At 56.3% G+C, this 13,018-nt stretch overlaps 1 protein-coding gene across 2 annotated transcripts; it reads right to left on the reverse strand.

Moving 5' to 3' along the window:
- Positions 1-948: 948 nt before the first annotated feature.
- Positions 949-12,720, reverse strand: CCDC42 (coiled-coil domain containing 42). 2 transcript variants are annotated; one of them, XM_004760182.3, is made up of 7 exons: positions 11,772-12,717; positions 11,344-11,449; positions 10,954-11,058; positions 9,635-9,832; positions 5,199-5,420; positions 4,903-5,061; positions 949-1,204 (listed from the first exon to the last, which is right to left on the reverse strand). In XM_004760182.3, the coding sequence occupies exons 1-7, from the start codon at positions 11,852-11,854 to the stop codon at positions 1,127-1,129; spliced, it is 951 nt and encodes a 316-aa protein (XP_004760239.1). In that variant the 5' UTR covers positions 11,855-12,717; the 3' UTR covers positions 949-1,126. The 2 variants fall into 2 exon arrangements, with proteins under 2 accessions (XP_004760239.1, XP_004760238.1); XM_004760181.3 differs by lacking the exon at positions 949-1,204 and having other exon boundaries at positions 4,345-5,061; positions 11,772-12,720.
- Positions 12,721-13,018: the final 298 nt, after the last annotated feature.

Below are 13,018 nucleotides of genomic sequence, written 5' to 3' on the forward strand. Positions count from 1 at the left end.
ACAGGCTTTGGAGGGGAAGCAACCGTGCTCCCGCCTGGCAGAGGGAGACCCGGCCCAGGGCAGGCAGATCCACTGTGCATCCTGACCTGGTTATCTGTAGCCAGCGCCCCTGAGCAGGCATGCTGCTCCTGGAGACAGGGACAGTGGAGCCCTGTGGGGTTCACACCCAGATGATGTGTGCGCGAATATACGTTTAAAAAATGCTCGTTTGTTCTTTTTATTGTTTCTTTGGGTTTTTTTGTTTTCTTGGTTTTTTTTGGGTCCGGTCTCTGAGTGCGAAACTTTCCATTTATCTCTACTCAGTTCTGCTGATTTTTTTCCTTTAAGATTTTGTTTATTTGAGAGAGACAGAGATAGCGAGGGGGGATGAGAGCGAGAAGCAGACTCCCCGCTGAGCAGCAAGTCTGACCCGGGATCCTGGGATCACACCTGAGCCAGCAGACGCTTAAGGCTTAACTACCGAACAGCCCAGGTGCCCTGAGTTCTGCTGGTTTCCGACCATCATTCCCGCTGGCTGAGAGATGAGTCCTTCCGGGCCTGCTGCCTAGTCCCATATTAGCGTGGCTGGTACCACAATGCCTGTTGTAGGGTCCTGGTAGGTAGGGGAGCAGGGCTTGGCCACTAGGTTGGGGACAGTCCTTGACTTGCCACCTATAGAACTCTGACTTGGGAAGCTGCCTCCGTGTGAATCTTTGAACCCCACTTAGGAACCCCAACTAAATTTTTTTGAAGTGATAGAGGAAAGAACGGTACTGGGTACTCACCCCACTGCTGGTCTGTTTCTCTGTGCAAGTCCAAAGCCTCAGACATGTCAGGCCTGAGACTTGTTTTCTAGTCCCTGGGCTGCCTAAGTGACCAGCTTCAAGAGGGGGTGATTTCTCCCCCCAATGGGCCATCTTCTCCGTGAATAAGCCAAAAAAGAGGCAGAACTTAGAAACACCTTACAGAATTTAATGTTTTCAGGGAGGGGAGGGACTGAGGCTCGAGGGGGGCAATGGCAGGGTGTTCGCCAGCACAAAGGCACAAGGGTCCCAGATGGCTGAACTGGGCTGACAGGACCGCGAGCTCACTGGAAACCTATCCTCTCTGTCTCCGCCTCAGAACGTTCTGGAACCGTGGCTGCTTCTTAAACTCGGACTTGCTGCTGTTCCTTCTTCCTCACCTCTGCCCAGATGTCCGACAGATCCTGAATGAACTGCTGGATCTAACAAGGCCAGGGGACCCGAGTTAGCCCACCCAGCACCAGGCCATCCCGTCCCCACACGTAGCACATCTGGGCATAACCTGGAAGGAGCCACTGTCCTCCTGGGACTGACTTCTTGGGGGCTTTAACTTTCTCTAACTTGACAATCATTCTAGTTGAAGCGACAGGCCTAGCAGACCAGTAGGCACAGACAGGGAGCTCCTGGGGACCGACATGGTGACAGCAGGAAAAAGAACAGTGGACAGTCTGGTGGAGGGAGAGGTGAGGGGACACTGAGCTGACCCGGGCACTAGAAGCCTCTGGAAGGTGGGGGCCAGCAGTGTTGGGGGAAACAGCTCCCCACAATGTAATAGCCTTCAAGCAAGGCATTTACTTGGAACCCAGAACTGATGCCCATCGTGACAATCCTGAGTCACGGAGGGATGCCAGAGTTCTGTTCACCAGCTTCGGTTTCAAAGAACATGGGCTCCAGGCGCCACGTGGGGACCTGGTCTCCTGACGCGGCTCTGGGGAAATCAGTTCATTGTTCTGGGACTCAGTTTCTTTATGTTCAGAAGGGCTGGCCTCGATGACCTCTAAGACCTCAGTTCTATCTCTCCTTTTCGAGAATGTTCCTGGACATGGGAATACACAGACCATCCCAAACTCTCAACAAACCCGGGAATACTGTTGCTATTATGGATACAATTCCTGCTTTTGTAAAAGAGGAAGGAAAGAGTCAGTGAATTAAACTATCTTCCCCAGGGTTACAGAGAAGACAAGCCCAGAATTTCCTGAACTATGTTCTTTTAACCAGTCATCACACATGCCCCCAGAAAGGATTCTGTGGTCAAGTTAGCTGTAGAAATGTTATCTGCGTGGAGAGTCTCAGGGCAGGACCACAGCAAAGACCATCTGACTTTGCTTCCCTGGGAGTTTTCCAAACCCATTAGCCCATGAACTCCTTTGATTCCCCCATAGGAAACTTACCCACCTCTTGGGGTCCTAGGATTTGCCAAGTGCAATTAGGAAAATGGCGCCCCAGAAAGCTTGGGTTTCGTTCAAGGAACACACTGGACCTTCCATGACACAGTACCGTTGAATTCAGATTCAGCCTTTTGCAGAATCATGTTTCTTAAGGTGTACCGTGGGACCATGCTCCTAAATTCTAGATAAGTGCCTGCCTTCCAGAGCCTGTGCATGGATGGGTCAGGGATGTCGTTGGGACGTCCATGCCCTGGGATGCTCTGTAGCCTCCTTGGGAAATTTCAATTGGAGTGAAGCACCAGAAAATGTTTGCTCTGAGCACAAGTACGTCTTCTCATTTTGGTACCAGAACTATGTGTTGCTTTTCCTTCTTGTCATCAGGGGATGCAGAACCAATGACTGACCCTCTCAGCCTCCTTTATACTCCAATCTGCAGTCTGTGTTTCTCACTGGTTCCTGGACCTTTGGTTGGAACTTTTACTTTCCCAGGTCCTTGTTTCTAATTGTCTCAGGCTAGTTGATTACATGTACGTCTGTCCATAGGTTCATGTCCTATGGAAACATGGTGGGATATTTTTAAAATAATGACTTGGGGAGTAGGAAGTGTTCTTGTGGAAGCAAACTGAGGCCGAGAGCAAGTCAGAAAACTCAGAATGGGGAGTGGGCGGGCTGGGAGCTAGGGTCTGAGCAGGGGATGCTTGGGTAGGTCGGGGAGCTGGAGATGATCACCTCCTGCCCCAACCTTGCTTTCCAATAGCTAACGGAGGGGGCCTGAGGACCTCCAGGAGTCCCTGACACCATTCTGCCAGGGACAGGGGTTTGCAGGGGCAAAGTCCTTTTTCAATACCACGAAGACATCGCTTGTCTTTTTCTCTCTTGAGCATACACGTTGGGGTGTTTCCACCATAGAAGAGCTCCATCGCAGACGGCTGAATGTGGAAGCAGAAAGCAGAATCCATCCACCTGTCCTTGGGGAAGCCAGACATTAAACGGATTTGTGATTGCGTGACTTGTCCCACAAAGTATTGTTTTGAAAACGTGTTTTTCATCAAGCAGGCGTTGATGGTGATAGGCTTCTTCTCGTCATTAAACAGTGACAATTCTTTTAAAATTTTCTGTTGAGAGTTTCTAATATGGGAAATATCAGTAGATAATAGCTCTTTGCGGGGGGGTCCTCCATCCCGTTTTAAGAGCGTGCAGGTCTCCTGATACCAAAAAGTTTGAGACTCGCTGCTTTGGAACAAACGTTCTTATTAACTGCCTTCACGGTCTTCCAGTTGTCAGTAACTCTGCTCTAGACGCAGTTTGAGCAGATCGTCCAGTTTGGGGAAAATCCCTCTTTTGGATTGATCAGTGGGCGAAATCCTTCACATTTCCCAAGTCTTACTTTTTTATTTTTTTAAAGATTTATTTGAGAGAGAGAGAGATAGAACAGACAAACATGATTTGGGGGAGGGGCCGTGGGAGAGGGAGGGAGGGAATCTCAAGCAGACTTGCCACTGAGTGCAGAGCCCCATGCGGGACTCGATCTCACGACCCTGAAGTCATGACCTGAGCCAAAACCAAGAGCTGGACGCTTAACTGACGGAGCCACCCGGGTGCCCCAAGTTTTCCTTTTTTTGGTTTTTGTTACATAGGGCAAGTACCTTCCAGTCCATGGCTTTTATTGGCTTGTGTCTCATATTCATTCACCAAACACTTATTGAGCACCTACTGTGTGCCAGGCACCGTTCTAGATACTGAGATACAGTTAGGAACAAGATAAGCACAAATCCCAGCCTTCTGGAGCTGGTAGTCTATTATTTCATGGCAAAGCCTGAGGCTTTTGCCCAAGGAGTGAAGACTTAGTCACGGTTCTCTGCGTGTCATGAGAAGCACGGGTAGTGCGTCTGCTTGTGCGGAGTTCCCCCATCTGTGGGGTGTGTGCTTGTGCGATTGGTAGTGAGATGACTTTGGGGTAATGGTGGATACACGTGGTAATGTTCGATGCACATGGCATTGAACAACTTAGAATCATACAGTGAGACACCTATTTCCTTCCCAATTTCCTTACAGTTACTTTTTAAATTTTTTATTTATTTGAGAGAGAGAGAGAGAGCACGCACATAAGCAGGGGAAGAGGCAGAGGGAGAGGGAGCAGCAGACGCCCACTGAGCAGGACCCGGGATCATGACCTGAGCTGAAGGCAGACGCTTAACCCACAGAGCCAACCCCCCCGCACCCCTCCTTTCAGTTACTTCAAAGAGAAAACGTCAGATTGGTACTAGTAAGACCCTAACACTTCCTTAAACTTGCGGATTCCTCCTCCTACCCCCGCAACTCTCTTTTTCCAAGAATGGGCCATGGTGCGAGCCTTCAGCCTCTCTCTAGAATTCAGTAGGACTGGTGTGCACAAGTACCGGATTCTACAGGGATCCCGCCCTTGCCTGCGTTGACTATGGCCAACAGGGTCTTAGCGCTAATGCGGGGGTTCTCAAAAGCGCAGAACCCAGGCAAGCACCATCATCTGGGAACGTGTTGAAAACTGGAAATTCACGGGTTCTTATCTCAGACCTACTGAGTCAGACACTCCAGAGCTGGGGCCCAGCCACAGCCCCCAGCCCGCAGGGGACTCAGATCCTGCTGAACTTGAGAACCACCGCCCTGGGGGGGTTCATTCTCGCCTTGGACCAACCGACGACCGTCTCCGCTGAATAGACCCAGCTGGGCAGGGCACTTGCGCTCCCTCTTACCATGTCCAGCTGTTTGTGCGTGTCCTCCAGGGACACGGTGGTGGTCTCCTTCAGCTGCTTGCTCACGATCTGGAAGAGGTTCAGCGTCGCCATCTTAATGGTGCCAAGCAAGAGGGTCTTCTTGGCGGCGGTGTTCTGGATGTGAGCCCAGCGAGATTCCTGGGGTCGGGGTGGGGCCGGGAGGTGAGCAGGTGTGCAAGCACAGGCGTGGGTGGGTGCCCCAAGCCATGCCCCACTCACGCCCCAGCGACGCCCCCAGCAACGTGACGCCACCCCCACCCCCACCCCTTGCTCACCCAGATAATGACATCGCTGCGGGCGCGGTCAAAGCGCATCTGCAGCCGCGCCAGCTCGTTGTTGTGCTGCAGGATCTCGTCGTCCTTCTCCTCCATGTAGTGCGCCAGCCGCGCCTTGGCGCGCTCGATCTTCTCCTGGCCCTCCTGTGCCGACTGCATCAGGTCCTGGTGCATGCTCACCAGCGTCTTGTAGCGTGAAATCACCTCATGGATCTCCTCGAACTGCGACGGGGTCTCCATCAGTGCACTGCCACCCCCCACCCCTGGGGCCAGATGGCGGGGTGCCCCGCCTGCCAAACCTCAGTCTAGGGGTCTCAGCCTAGCGGGAGACCCTGCGGCAAGGCCAAAGGTCAGAGGCCGCGAGGACTTTGGAGTCCACCTGCTGGCCCTTTTGGGTTGCTAAGGGCCACTGGGACTTTATGTTGGGGGTAGGTGCCACTGGAGCTGGGGCCCTCGGTCTGCCTGTTGGCATCGCCTGGGAGCTCTGAAAAGGACACCTGTCTGACTCTGCCCCCAAGAGATTCATCATATATATATATATATATAACTTATTTGTGAGAGAGCACAAGCAGGAGAGAGGGAGGGAGAGGGAGAAGTAGGCTCCTTGCTGAGCAGGGAGTCTGACACAGGCCGGATCCCAGGACCCCAGGATCAGGACCTGAGCCCAAGGCAGACGCTTAACCGACCAAGCCACCCAGGCGCCCCAAGATATTCATTTTAATCAACGGGTTCGAGGTGGTCCCTGGCACCTGAATTTTGCAAAAAGGGCCCCCGGGTTATTCTAGAGGGTGCTGGCTGGGGCTCGGGGGTCAGGAGGGTGAATTTTGAGACATCTCCCAAGGCAATAATTATCCTGTCCAACAAGAATGAATGGAGAACCACTTGTAAGGCAGGCAGTAGGCTAAGTGTGAGGCACAGAGCAGGAGATAAGAAGCCAGACCCTGCTCTTATGAAGCCTATGACTTGGGATGGTGTGGAGGGAGGACAGACAGACAAGGAAAGCATTACAACACGGAGTGATAAACCCTATCGATGACCGAGGAGAGGGGTCTGGTCAAAGACATGTAGCAGTATCTTCAGCAGAAGTCTTTCTGGAATTTGCTCACATTTGCTGAGGTCCCCTTCCAGTGGGGATGGGAGATGCCACCAGTGGCGCACGGGGCCTGCCAGGCGCAGCTGCCTGCTCCAGCCTGGTGCCGGGCCAGGACACTCTGACCTGACCTTGCAGGCCAGCTGTCCTCCGTAGAAGGTGGTATGAGCGCTGGCCTCTCCATCCATAATGCCTCTGTGGGGAAGGGCCACCCAACTCAGCATCAGAGGAGGTGGGAACAGCCAGGCAAGGTTTCCCGGGGAGAAAGGATGCTGCACTGAGACCAGACGTATGAACAGAAGCTGGCTGGCCACGGGCAGGTGGGGGAAGGTGAGGAGAGGGAGAGGGAGCTGCTGCCTGCAAACCTCAGGGACGTGTGGCATATTCAAGATGCTCAAGGGAGATTAGTATGAATAAACTGTGATCAAGATGGGGAGGGACAGATCCATCGGAGGAAGTAACAATAGTGCCCAGGGGCCCCTGAGGAGGAGTGTGGACTTCCTTCATTGAAGGAAGCAGAGAGATTACTTGATGTCTGCATTTCGAAAGGTCATGGAGTACACGCACCATGCGACAGCGTGCGACAGCTAAAACGAGGGGAGCTACCAGGAGCACCTGTCGAGGACTTGGTGCCGGTCCAAAGGACACAGGCACCAACCAGAAGAGGCTCCCACTGTTTAAAGATGGGACACTTTGCATATCCGAGAGAAAAAGTGCAAATGATCACACATACCAGATACACCGACCATCCAGGAATTCATACTAATGAATCAAGTGCTTAACAAGCTTTTCCTTTAAGACTCACAAAGTAAACAAACAGCTGGTGAAGGGAAGATTCTCTTGAGGAAGGCTTTCTTGGCCGTAGTTTCCTAGCTAACAGGTGAAGAAGAGACAACAAAACATTCCCAGCACCCTAGAACGGTCCACCAACCCCTTTCAGCACAGCGTCTGTCCCCACTGCCAAAGAAACCAGAATTGTGGCTTCTATCACCAAAGATCCACCTTGACCCCTTTTTAGATCTATCAGCGGGATCACACGTATGTCCTCTTGTCTGTCTAGCTTCTTTGGATCAGCATCAGAACGTCTGTGATACTCAAGGCACAAACATGCCACGTGGGAACCTTGTTCAGACCCTGATTGGAACAAAACAATTGTACGCAAAGCAGGTACGTAACAGATGAGGGAAGTCTGAACACTGACGACTTGATGTTAAGGAATTACGATCACATTTTTACCGGGTGTGACAATGGTATTAGCCTCATCTTTTTTTTTTTTTTTTTAAGATTTTCCATTTATTTATTTGACAGAGAGAGAGAGAGATCACAAGTAGGCAGAGAGGCAGGCAGAAAGAGGGGGAAGCAGGCTCCCCGCTGAGCAGAGAGCCCGATGCGGGGCTCGAACCTGAGCCAAAGGCAGAGGCTTAACCCACTGAGCCACCCAGGTGCCCCTTGGCCTCATCTTTGAAGGTCACATGCTGAAATATGGATGAAAAAAAAAATCATTTGTTTCCCAGTGGCAGCGGTGGGATGGTCTGGGGGTTGATTTGATGAGTCTATAATTGTCGGAATTAGGTGATGAGTAATGGGCATTTGATAGATGATTCTATTTCTGTATATGTTTGAAATTTTCTGTGATGAATAGTTTTTTTTTTTTTTAAAGAAAAAGTATCCTTGATCAGAAAAAGCAAGTTACAAAGAGGCATGTGGAACACTCTTCAAAGTCTATGGAGATGTACTATGGGACCAAAATAATACCCACAAGCATGAGAATGAGCGGTTAAAAAGTGAGGATGGTAGCCAGCTCCTCAGAGAGGGGAAGAAGAAGGGGGCTTGGAAGGCGGCTGCCCAAGAGGGGTTGCGGTAGTGCCTTATTTAAGAAAAAAGAACTGGAAGCCAATAGGGGGAAATATTAAGAGTTGGCAAGGTGCAGTGGATACCTGGGTGCAATTATGTATTTTTCTATACCTTTCCGTGTGCTCAAAATATTCTGGAAGACGGAAAGAGAGGAAGAAAGAGGGGCAGGAGATCACGGTGGGAGAGCGTGGGACAGGCTGGTGGCCAGAAATAAAGGCAGTGTTGAACTCCGGATGAGGGGCACTGGGGGTCTGGAAGAGGAAGGGGCAGGGGCCGGATTCCAGAAATACTTAGGAGGCCAGATCTGATGATTGATGGGCTGTGGAGAGGGAGGAGGGGGAGGAGGTGAGGATGAGGCCCCAGTTCTAACATTCACAGCAGGGGACACACACCACAGGAGGACTGGCTGCAGTGTGTGTGTGGGGGGGGTGCGTGGAGAGCTGATGGGCTGAGCCCGAGAGTCCAGACCGAGGGCATTGGGGCAGGAATCTCAGAGCCAGACACAGGCCAGGCTCCTCGGTTGTAAGACACACCTTTCCCTAGGTCTTATTGGAGTTTTCTCTTATAATGTACCTGCTGCTTTGAGATGTTGTCTCTGCTCACTCCTCTCCCCGTGCCCCATGACGAATGAAACTTTTATTGTTGGCATGATGCACATAACATGGATTTGGGCTTCACACATGCTTAATTCTAGTTCTAGTATGGGATTTTAAGAGATTAGCTCTGGGACTTCAGAAAGCTGTCCATCTTTTGTCCCCCCCCACACACCTGCACTGCACTCAGGACACACCCCTGAGAGCATACCCTGTACCTATACCTGGCTCTCACCACCCCCACAACCCCTCTTCCTATGAGGGGCCCTGCCTGCTGCTGTCACATGGGGGTGTGCGAGGCCCCCCAGGTTGCTCAAAGAGAAAAGTGAATGGTCAGGGACAAAGACCCGAGGACCACTGAAGGAAGGAGTTAGGAAGATGAGTACCCCCCCCAGCACCCCCCAAGAGGCTGAGGAGGAAGGGGGGAGGGTGGGAGACAGGGGAGGAGCCCCGAAGAAAGAGCAAAGCTCTGTTTCACGGAGGCAGCCACCAGCCCTGGGCACCGACCCACCAGCCCCGAGCGGCGCTAACTCTACACTGGGCTAGGTGTCTGCCAGTTTCTCTCCCTTATTCTCACACCCAAAACGAGGTGGAGCAGGAGACGATGTGGCCTGATCCCACTGCCGGCAAGGCTGGTCCCTGGGGGTCCCAAGCGAAACCTTGCTCCCCCAACACACACACACAGACACACACACACAGAGACATACACATGCCACCCGGATGCACCTGCGGCCCGGGATCCCTGGGAAACAAGCTCCGCTCCCACCCCGCAGGGCCCCCTCCCACTCAGCTGTCTGCTCAGAGCAGGGTGACCGTCCTGCCCCCCACCCCCCGCGGCTGCACACCCCCTCTGCTGGCCCCAGGCCCTGGGGCAGTCCCACCCCTGCCCACCCGCTCACCTCCGAGCTCTCCACCACCTTCTCCAGGTACTTGTTGAAGATGGAGTAGTCCTGCAGCCTCCCGCTCAGCCTCTGGTGCTCCAGCCGCAAGGCCGCCATCTCCTGCTTGGCCATGGCCAGCTCGCGCAGGCGCTGCCTCTTCAGTTCCCGCTCCTTGTTGGCCTTCTTCAGGGCCCGGATCCGTTTCTGGTCGTTCTCCTGGGGCGGGGGTGGGGGTAGGGGGAGGTGGCACCCGTGGGACACTGGGCCTGTCTTCCCTCTGTCTGCCGGGGATGGGCAGGGATCGCTGGGCTGCCCGTGTGGGCCAGGAGGCCCGGATTTTCTCCCTGTTTGGAGCTTGGTACTCCATGACTCAGTTTCTCATTTCTGTAGGAACCAGAGGCCCCAGGGGATGTGCTCCAGCTGGGGGAGGAATCAGTCTGAGGCCGGAGCCGCTGGTGCAGACTGATGTCCTCAGAGAAGGGGCAGTCGGGCCGACACCCCCTTCTTCATTCTGCAGAGCCTTCCCGGCAAGATCAGGGACACACACACCCCTCGCAGTGCACCTGTGTAGCTTCTGTCCATCTTCAGGGGCTCCCGGGGGGCTCCACGGGTGGAGGACATTGAGAGGCAGGTGGAGAAGGCACAGGGAGGGTTTGTACTCTGCCCCGTGAGCCTGGCAGAGGACCCAAGGTCCCCTAAACCCTAAATGCTGTATCATGATCCCCTGGGGAGCTTTTTAAAAAATGCAGCTGCTGGCCTGCCCCTCAGGTCCATTGAAAACACAGAGTGTCCAGGGGCTGGGTGGGTGGCTGAGGGGCTGAGGCCCCGTCGGATTCATCTGTGCACTCCCCGTGCCCAGCCCCTCCGTGTCGTCTCCCACCCATCCAGTCCCCGAGACACTGTATGTACCAGGCACACGCGAGGAAATGGTGACCCGCAGTCCAGAAGGAAACGGGAAATGACCAACTGTAATGAGCGCGGACATAAAGGGAGAAGCCCCAGGCCTTGCTGAGCCCTAACCCAGGGTGAGGAGTCAGCAGGAGCGAGAGAGGAGGAGGGGGGGGGGGGGGAGGGGGAGGAGGGGAGGGAGGAGGGGGAGGAGGAGGAGGGAGGAGGGAGAGGAGGAGGGGGGGAGGAGGGGGGGAGGGGGGAGGAGGGGGGAGGGGGGAGGGGGGGGGGGAGGGGGGGGAGGAAGGGAGGAGGAGGGAGGAGGGGGGAGGGGGGGAGGGGGGAGGGGGGAGGGGGAGGGGGGAGGAGGGAAAGGAAGAAGAGGGGGAGTGGGAGGAGGAGGGGGAGGAGGACGAAGAGGGCACTTGGGAACCTGCAGGCCCTGGCACCTGGATGAACTGCTCGAACTTCTGGATGTGGGCCTTCAGCTGGGCCTCCTTGACACCCAGCTCCTCCCAGCGCAGGTTCAGGGTTTCCATTCGGCGCTGAAATATCTGGGGGCCGGGGCAGCACAGAGGTCAGGAGCGCCCCTGCGCCTCCTGCTCCCGGGGCCTCTGCCCCTAGGCCTCCCGCCTTCCGCGCCATGCTGGGTTCAGAGCAGGGCGTCCCAGGCCCCTGCTACCCCCAAGACGAAGATCCCTTCTCTCTCCTGGGAGGGAACACAGAACCTCCGCGCAGGACTCCTGGCTCCAGCCACTGCTGCCCACATGATGGGTAGGGAGGCGTCCTCAGTTTCTGAACCCCGTGGCCCTTCCCGCACCCCAGGGCCAGGCCCCCACCTCCTTCTTCTGCTCCATAGCGCGGTGCATGATCTTGGCTTCCTTCTTCTTCTCCAGGAGCCGGATGGAGGGAGACTCCGACTGGTTCTCAATGTTCGGGAACTTCCTGCCCAAGACACGGGCGAGAGAGGACTGTGGGTTCTGAGCGCGTGGGACAGGCTGGGGCTGGGCCAACACCAGAGGGAGCCAGGGGGAGGAGGTGGTCTGGCCCCCACGGGAGGGAAGGGACTGGCATGTGGGGAGGGAGGGCTGCGTTGGCGTCTGGGAATGGCAGGGCAAGGTGACAAGGGCTGGGGGTCCAATTGGGGCTGTGGGTTGGTGCCAGGGTCGAGGCAGATGACTTGGGGCTCAGGGTTACAGGGGGGAGGGGAGAGGCTGGAAGGGGGCGCATGGGGACAGTGGGCGCCCCCTGACCCGGAGACACTCACTGCAACAGTTGTAGCAGCCTCTCCCCATACTGCAGCCGAAAGTACTCGGCCAGGTCTTCCTCCTCCATGATGCCCAGACTCATCCTGATGCTGCCCCAGGGGGCCCTTCGGCCCAGTCCTCACAGTGGAACTGAGGCTGGGCGGGGGGGGGGGGGGGGGGGGGGCGGTTGCTGGCTGGGCTCTTGCTTCTCCCTTCCTGCTGCTTCTCAGGGACCCACAGAGGGAAAGACGGCGGGAGACTGGCGGGTCCGCAGCTCAGGGTGGGTGTGGGCAAGTGCCGGGAGATCGGGTTACCCGGCAACAGGCCTCCTGGTTCTGCGGGCCGCCGGCAGAACCCAGGCTCTGCCCTCTGACCCTGGTCCCCGCGTGGACCCCAGTCCCGCTGGAACCCCGCCTTCATTTAACCTCCCCGCAGGAGCTCTGGGAGATTAGGCCTGATCAGGTTCTGGCGTCTAGGCCTGGGAGGCAGGGTCTGGGGGTCCACGGCCCAACAGGGGGTTTCGGTGGAGGGGAGTCCTTGGGGGCTCAGGTGTGTATGAGGGTGAGGGGGCGGCTGGTGCTGGGACAGTCCGCCCAGAAGTAAAGGAGCCTGGGGTGGGGGCCCGCGGGAGGGGGGAGGCCCCGACCTTGAGGACCAAGCGGTGGGTCCGGTAGGCCGGGAGGGTGCCTGGGGACCAAAGAGGCCGCGGGGGCGGGGGGGGGTGGAGGGGTCCCCCGCCCCGCCGGTGTAGCCGGCTCAGGGCCAGGGCCATCAGAATATGAAGAAAAGCTGCCCCCTGGCACCGTGACCGGCACAGATTTCCCACGTGTCCCCGATGAGGGCTGCCTTCCTTCATCCCGTGAGCGCTCCAGACTGGAGACCCCGTGGGAAGCGGGAGCCCCGGGGTCTCGGGCTGAGGGGCGGGCGGTGCCGGCCTCGACCTCGAGTCCCTGCTCCGGACACAGGCTTCCGGCCGAGCGCCGTCCCCTCGGTCCCCCGCCCGCGGCGGCCGCGGGGTTCGGCCCCTCCTGGTCTGGGGCGGGGGTCCCTCCCGGGCCGGGCGGTGCCCCAAGCGCGCAAGCCCACCCCGCGGCATCGCCGGTCTTCTGCCGCCCCCTGCTGGCCGACCGACGCGGGCCCGAGGGGGAGGTGAGGTGGGGGCGCTGCCCAGCCCCCTCCCCAGTGCCCTCAGGAGCCGGCCACCGCCCGCAGGGACAGGGGTGGGGGAAGCAGGACACCCCCTACCCCTCCCTCAGGACCCCAGCCC

Source organism: Mustela putorius, unplaced genomic scaffold (assembly GCF_011764305.1).
Source record: "Mustela putorius furo isolate JIRA1106 unplaced genomic scaffold, ASM1176430v1.1 tig00000695_pilon_pilon_pilon, whole genome shotgun sequence".
Classification (NCBI taxonomy): Eukaryota; Metazoa; Chordata; class Mammalia; order Carnivora; family Mustelidae; genus Mustela; species Mustela putorius.

Excerpts from the sequence above, each read along its gene's own strand:
- CCDC42 (XM_004760181.3), bottom strand. The coding sequence starts at position 11,854 with ATGAGTCTGGGCATCATGGAGGAGGAAGACCTGGCCGAGTACTTTCGG. Across the intron at positions 11,059-11,343 it reads CTATGGAGCAGAAGAAGGAG|ATATTTCAGCGCCGAATGGA; the intron begins GTGGGGGCCTGG and ends CCCGGCCCCCAG. Across the intron at positions 5,062-5,198 it reads GCAGCGATGTCATTATCTGG|GAATCTCGCTGGGCTCACAT; the intron begins GTGAGCAAGGGG and ends CCCCGACCCCAG.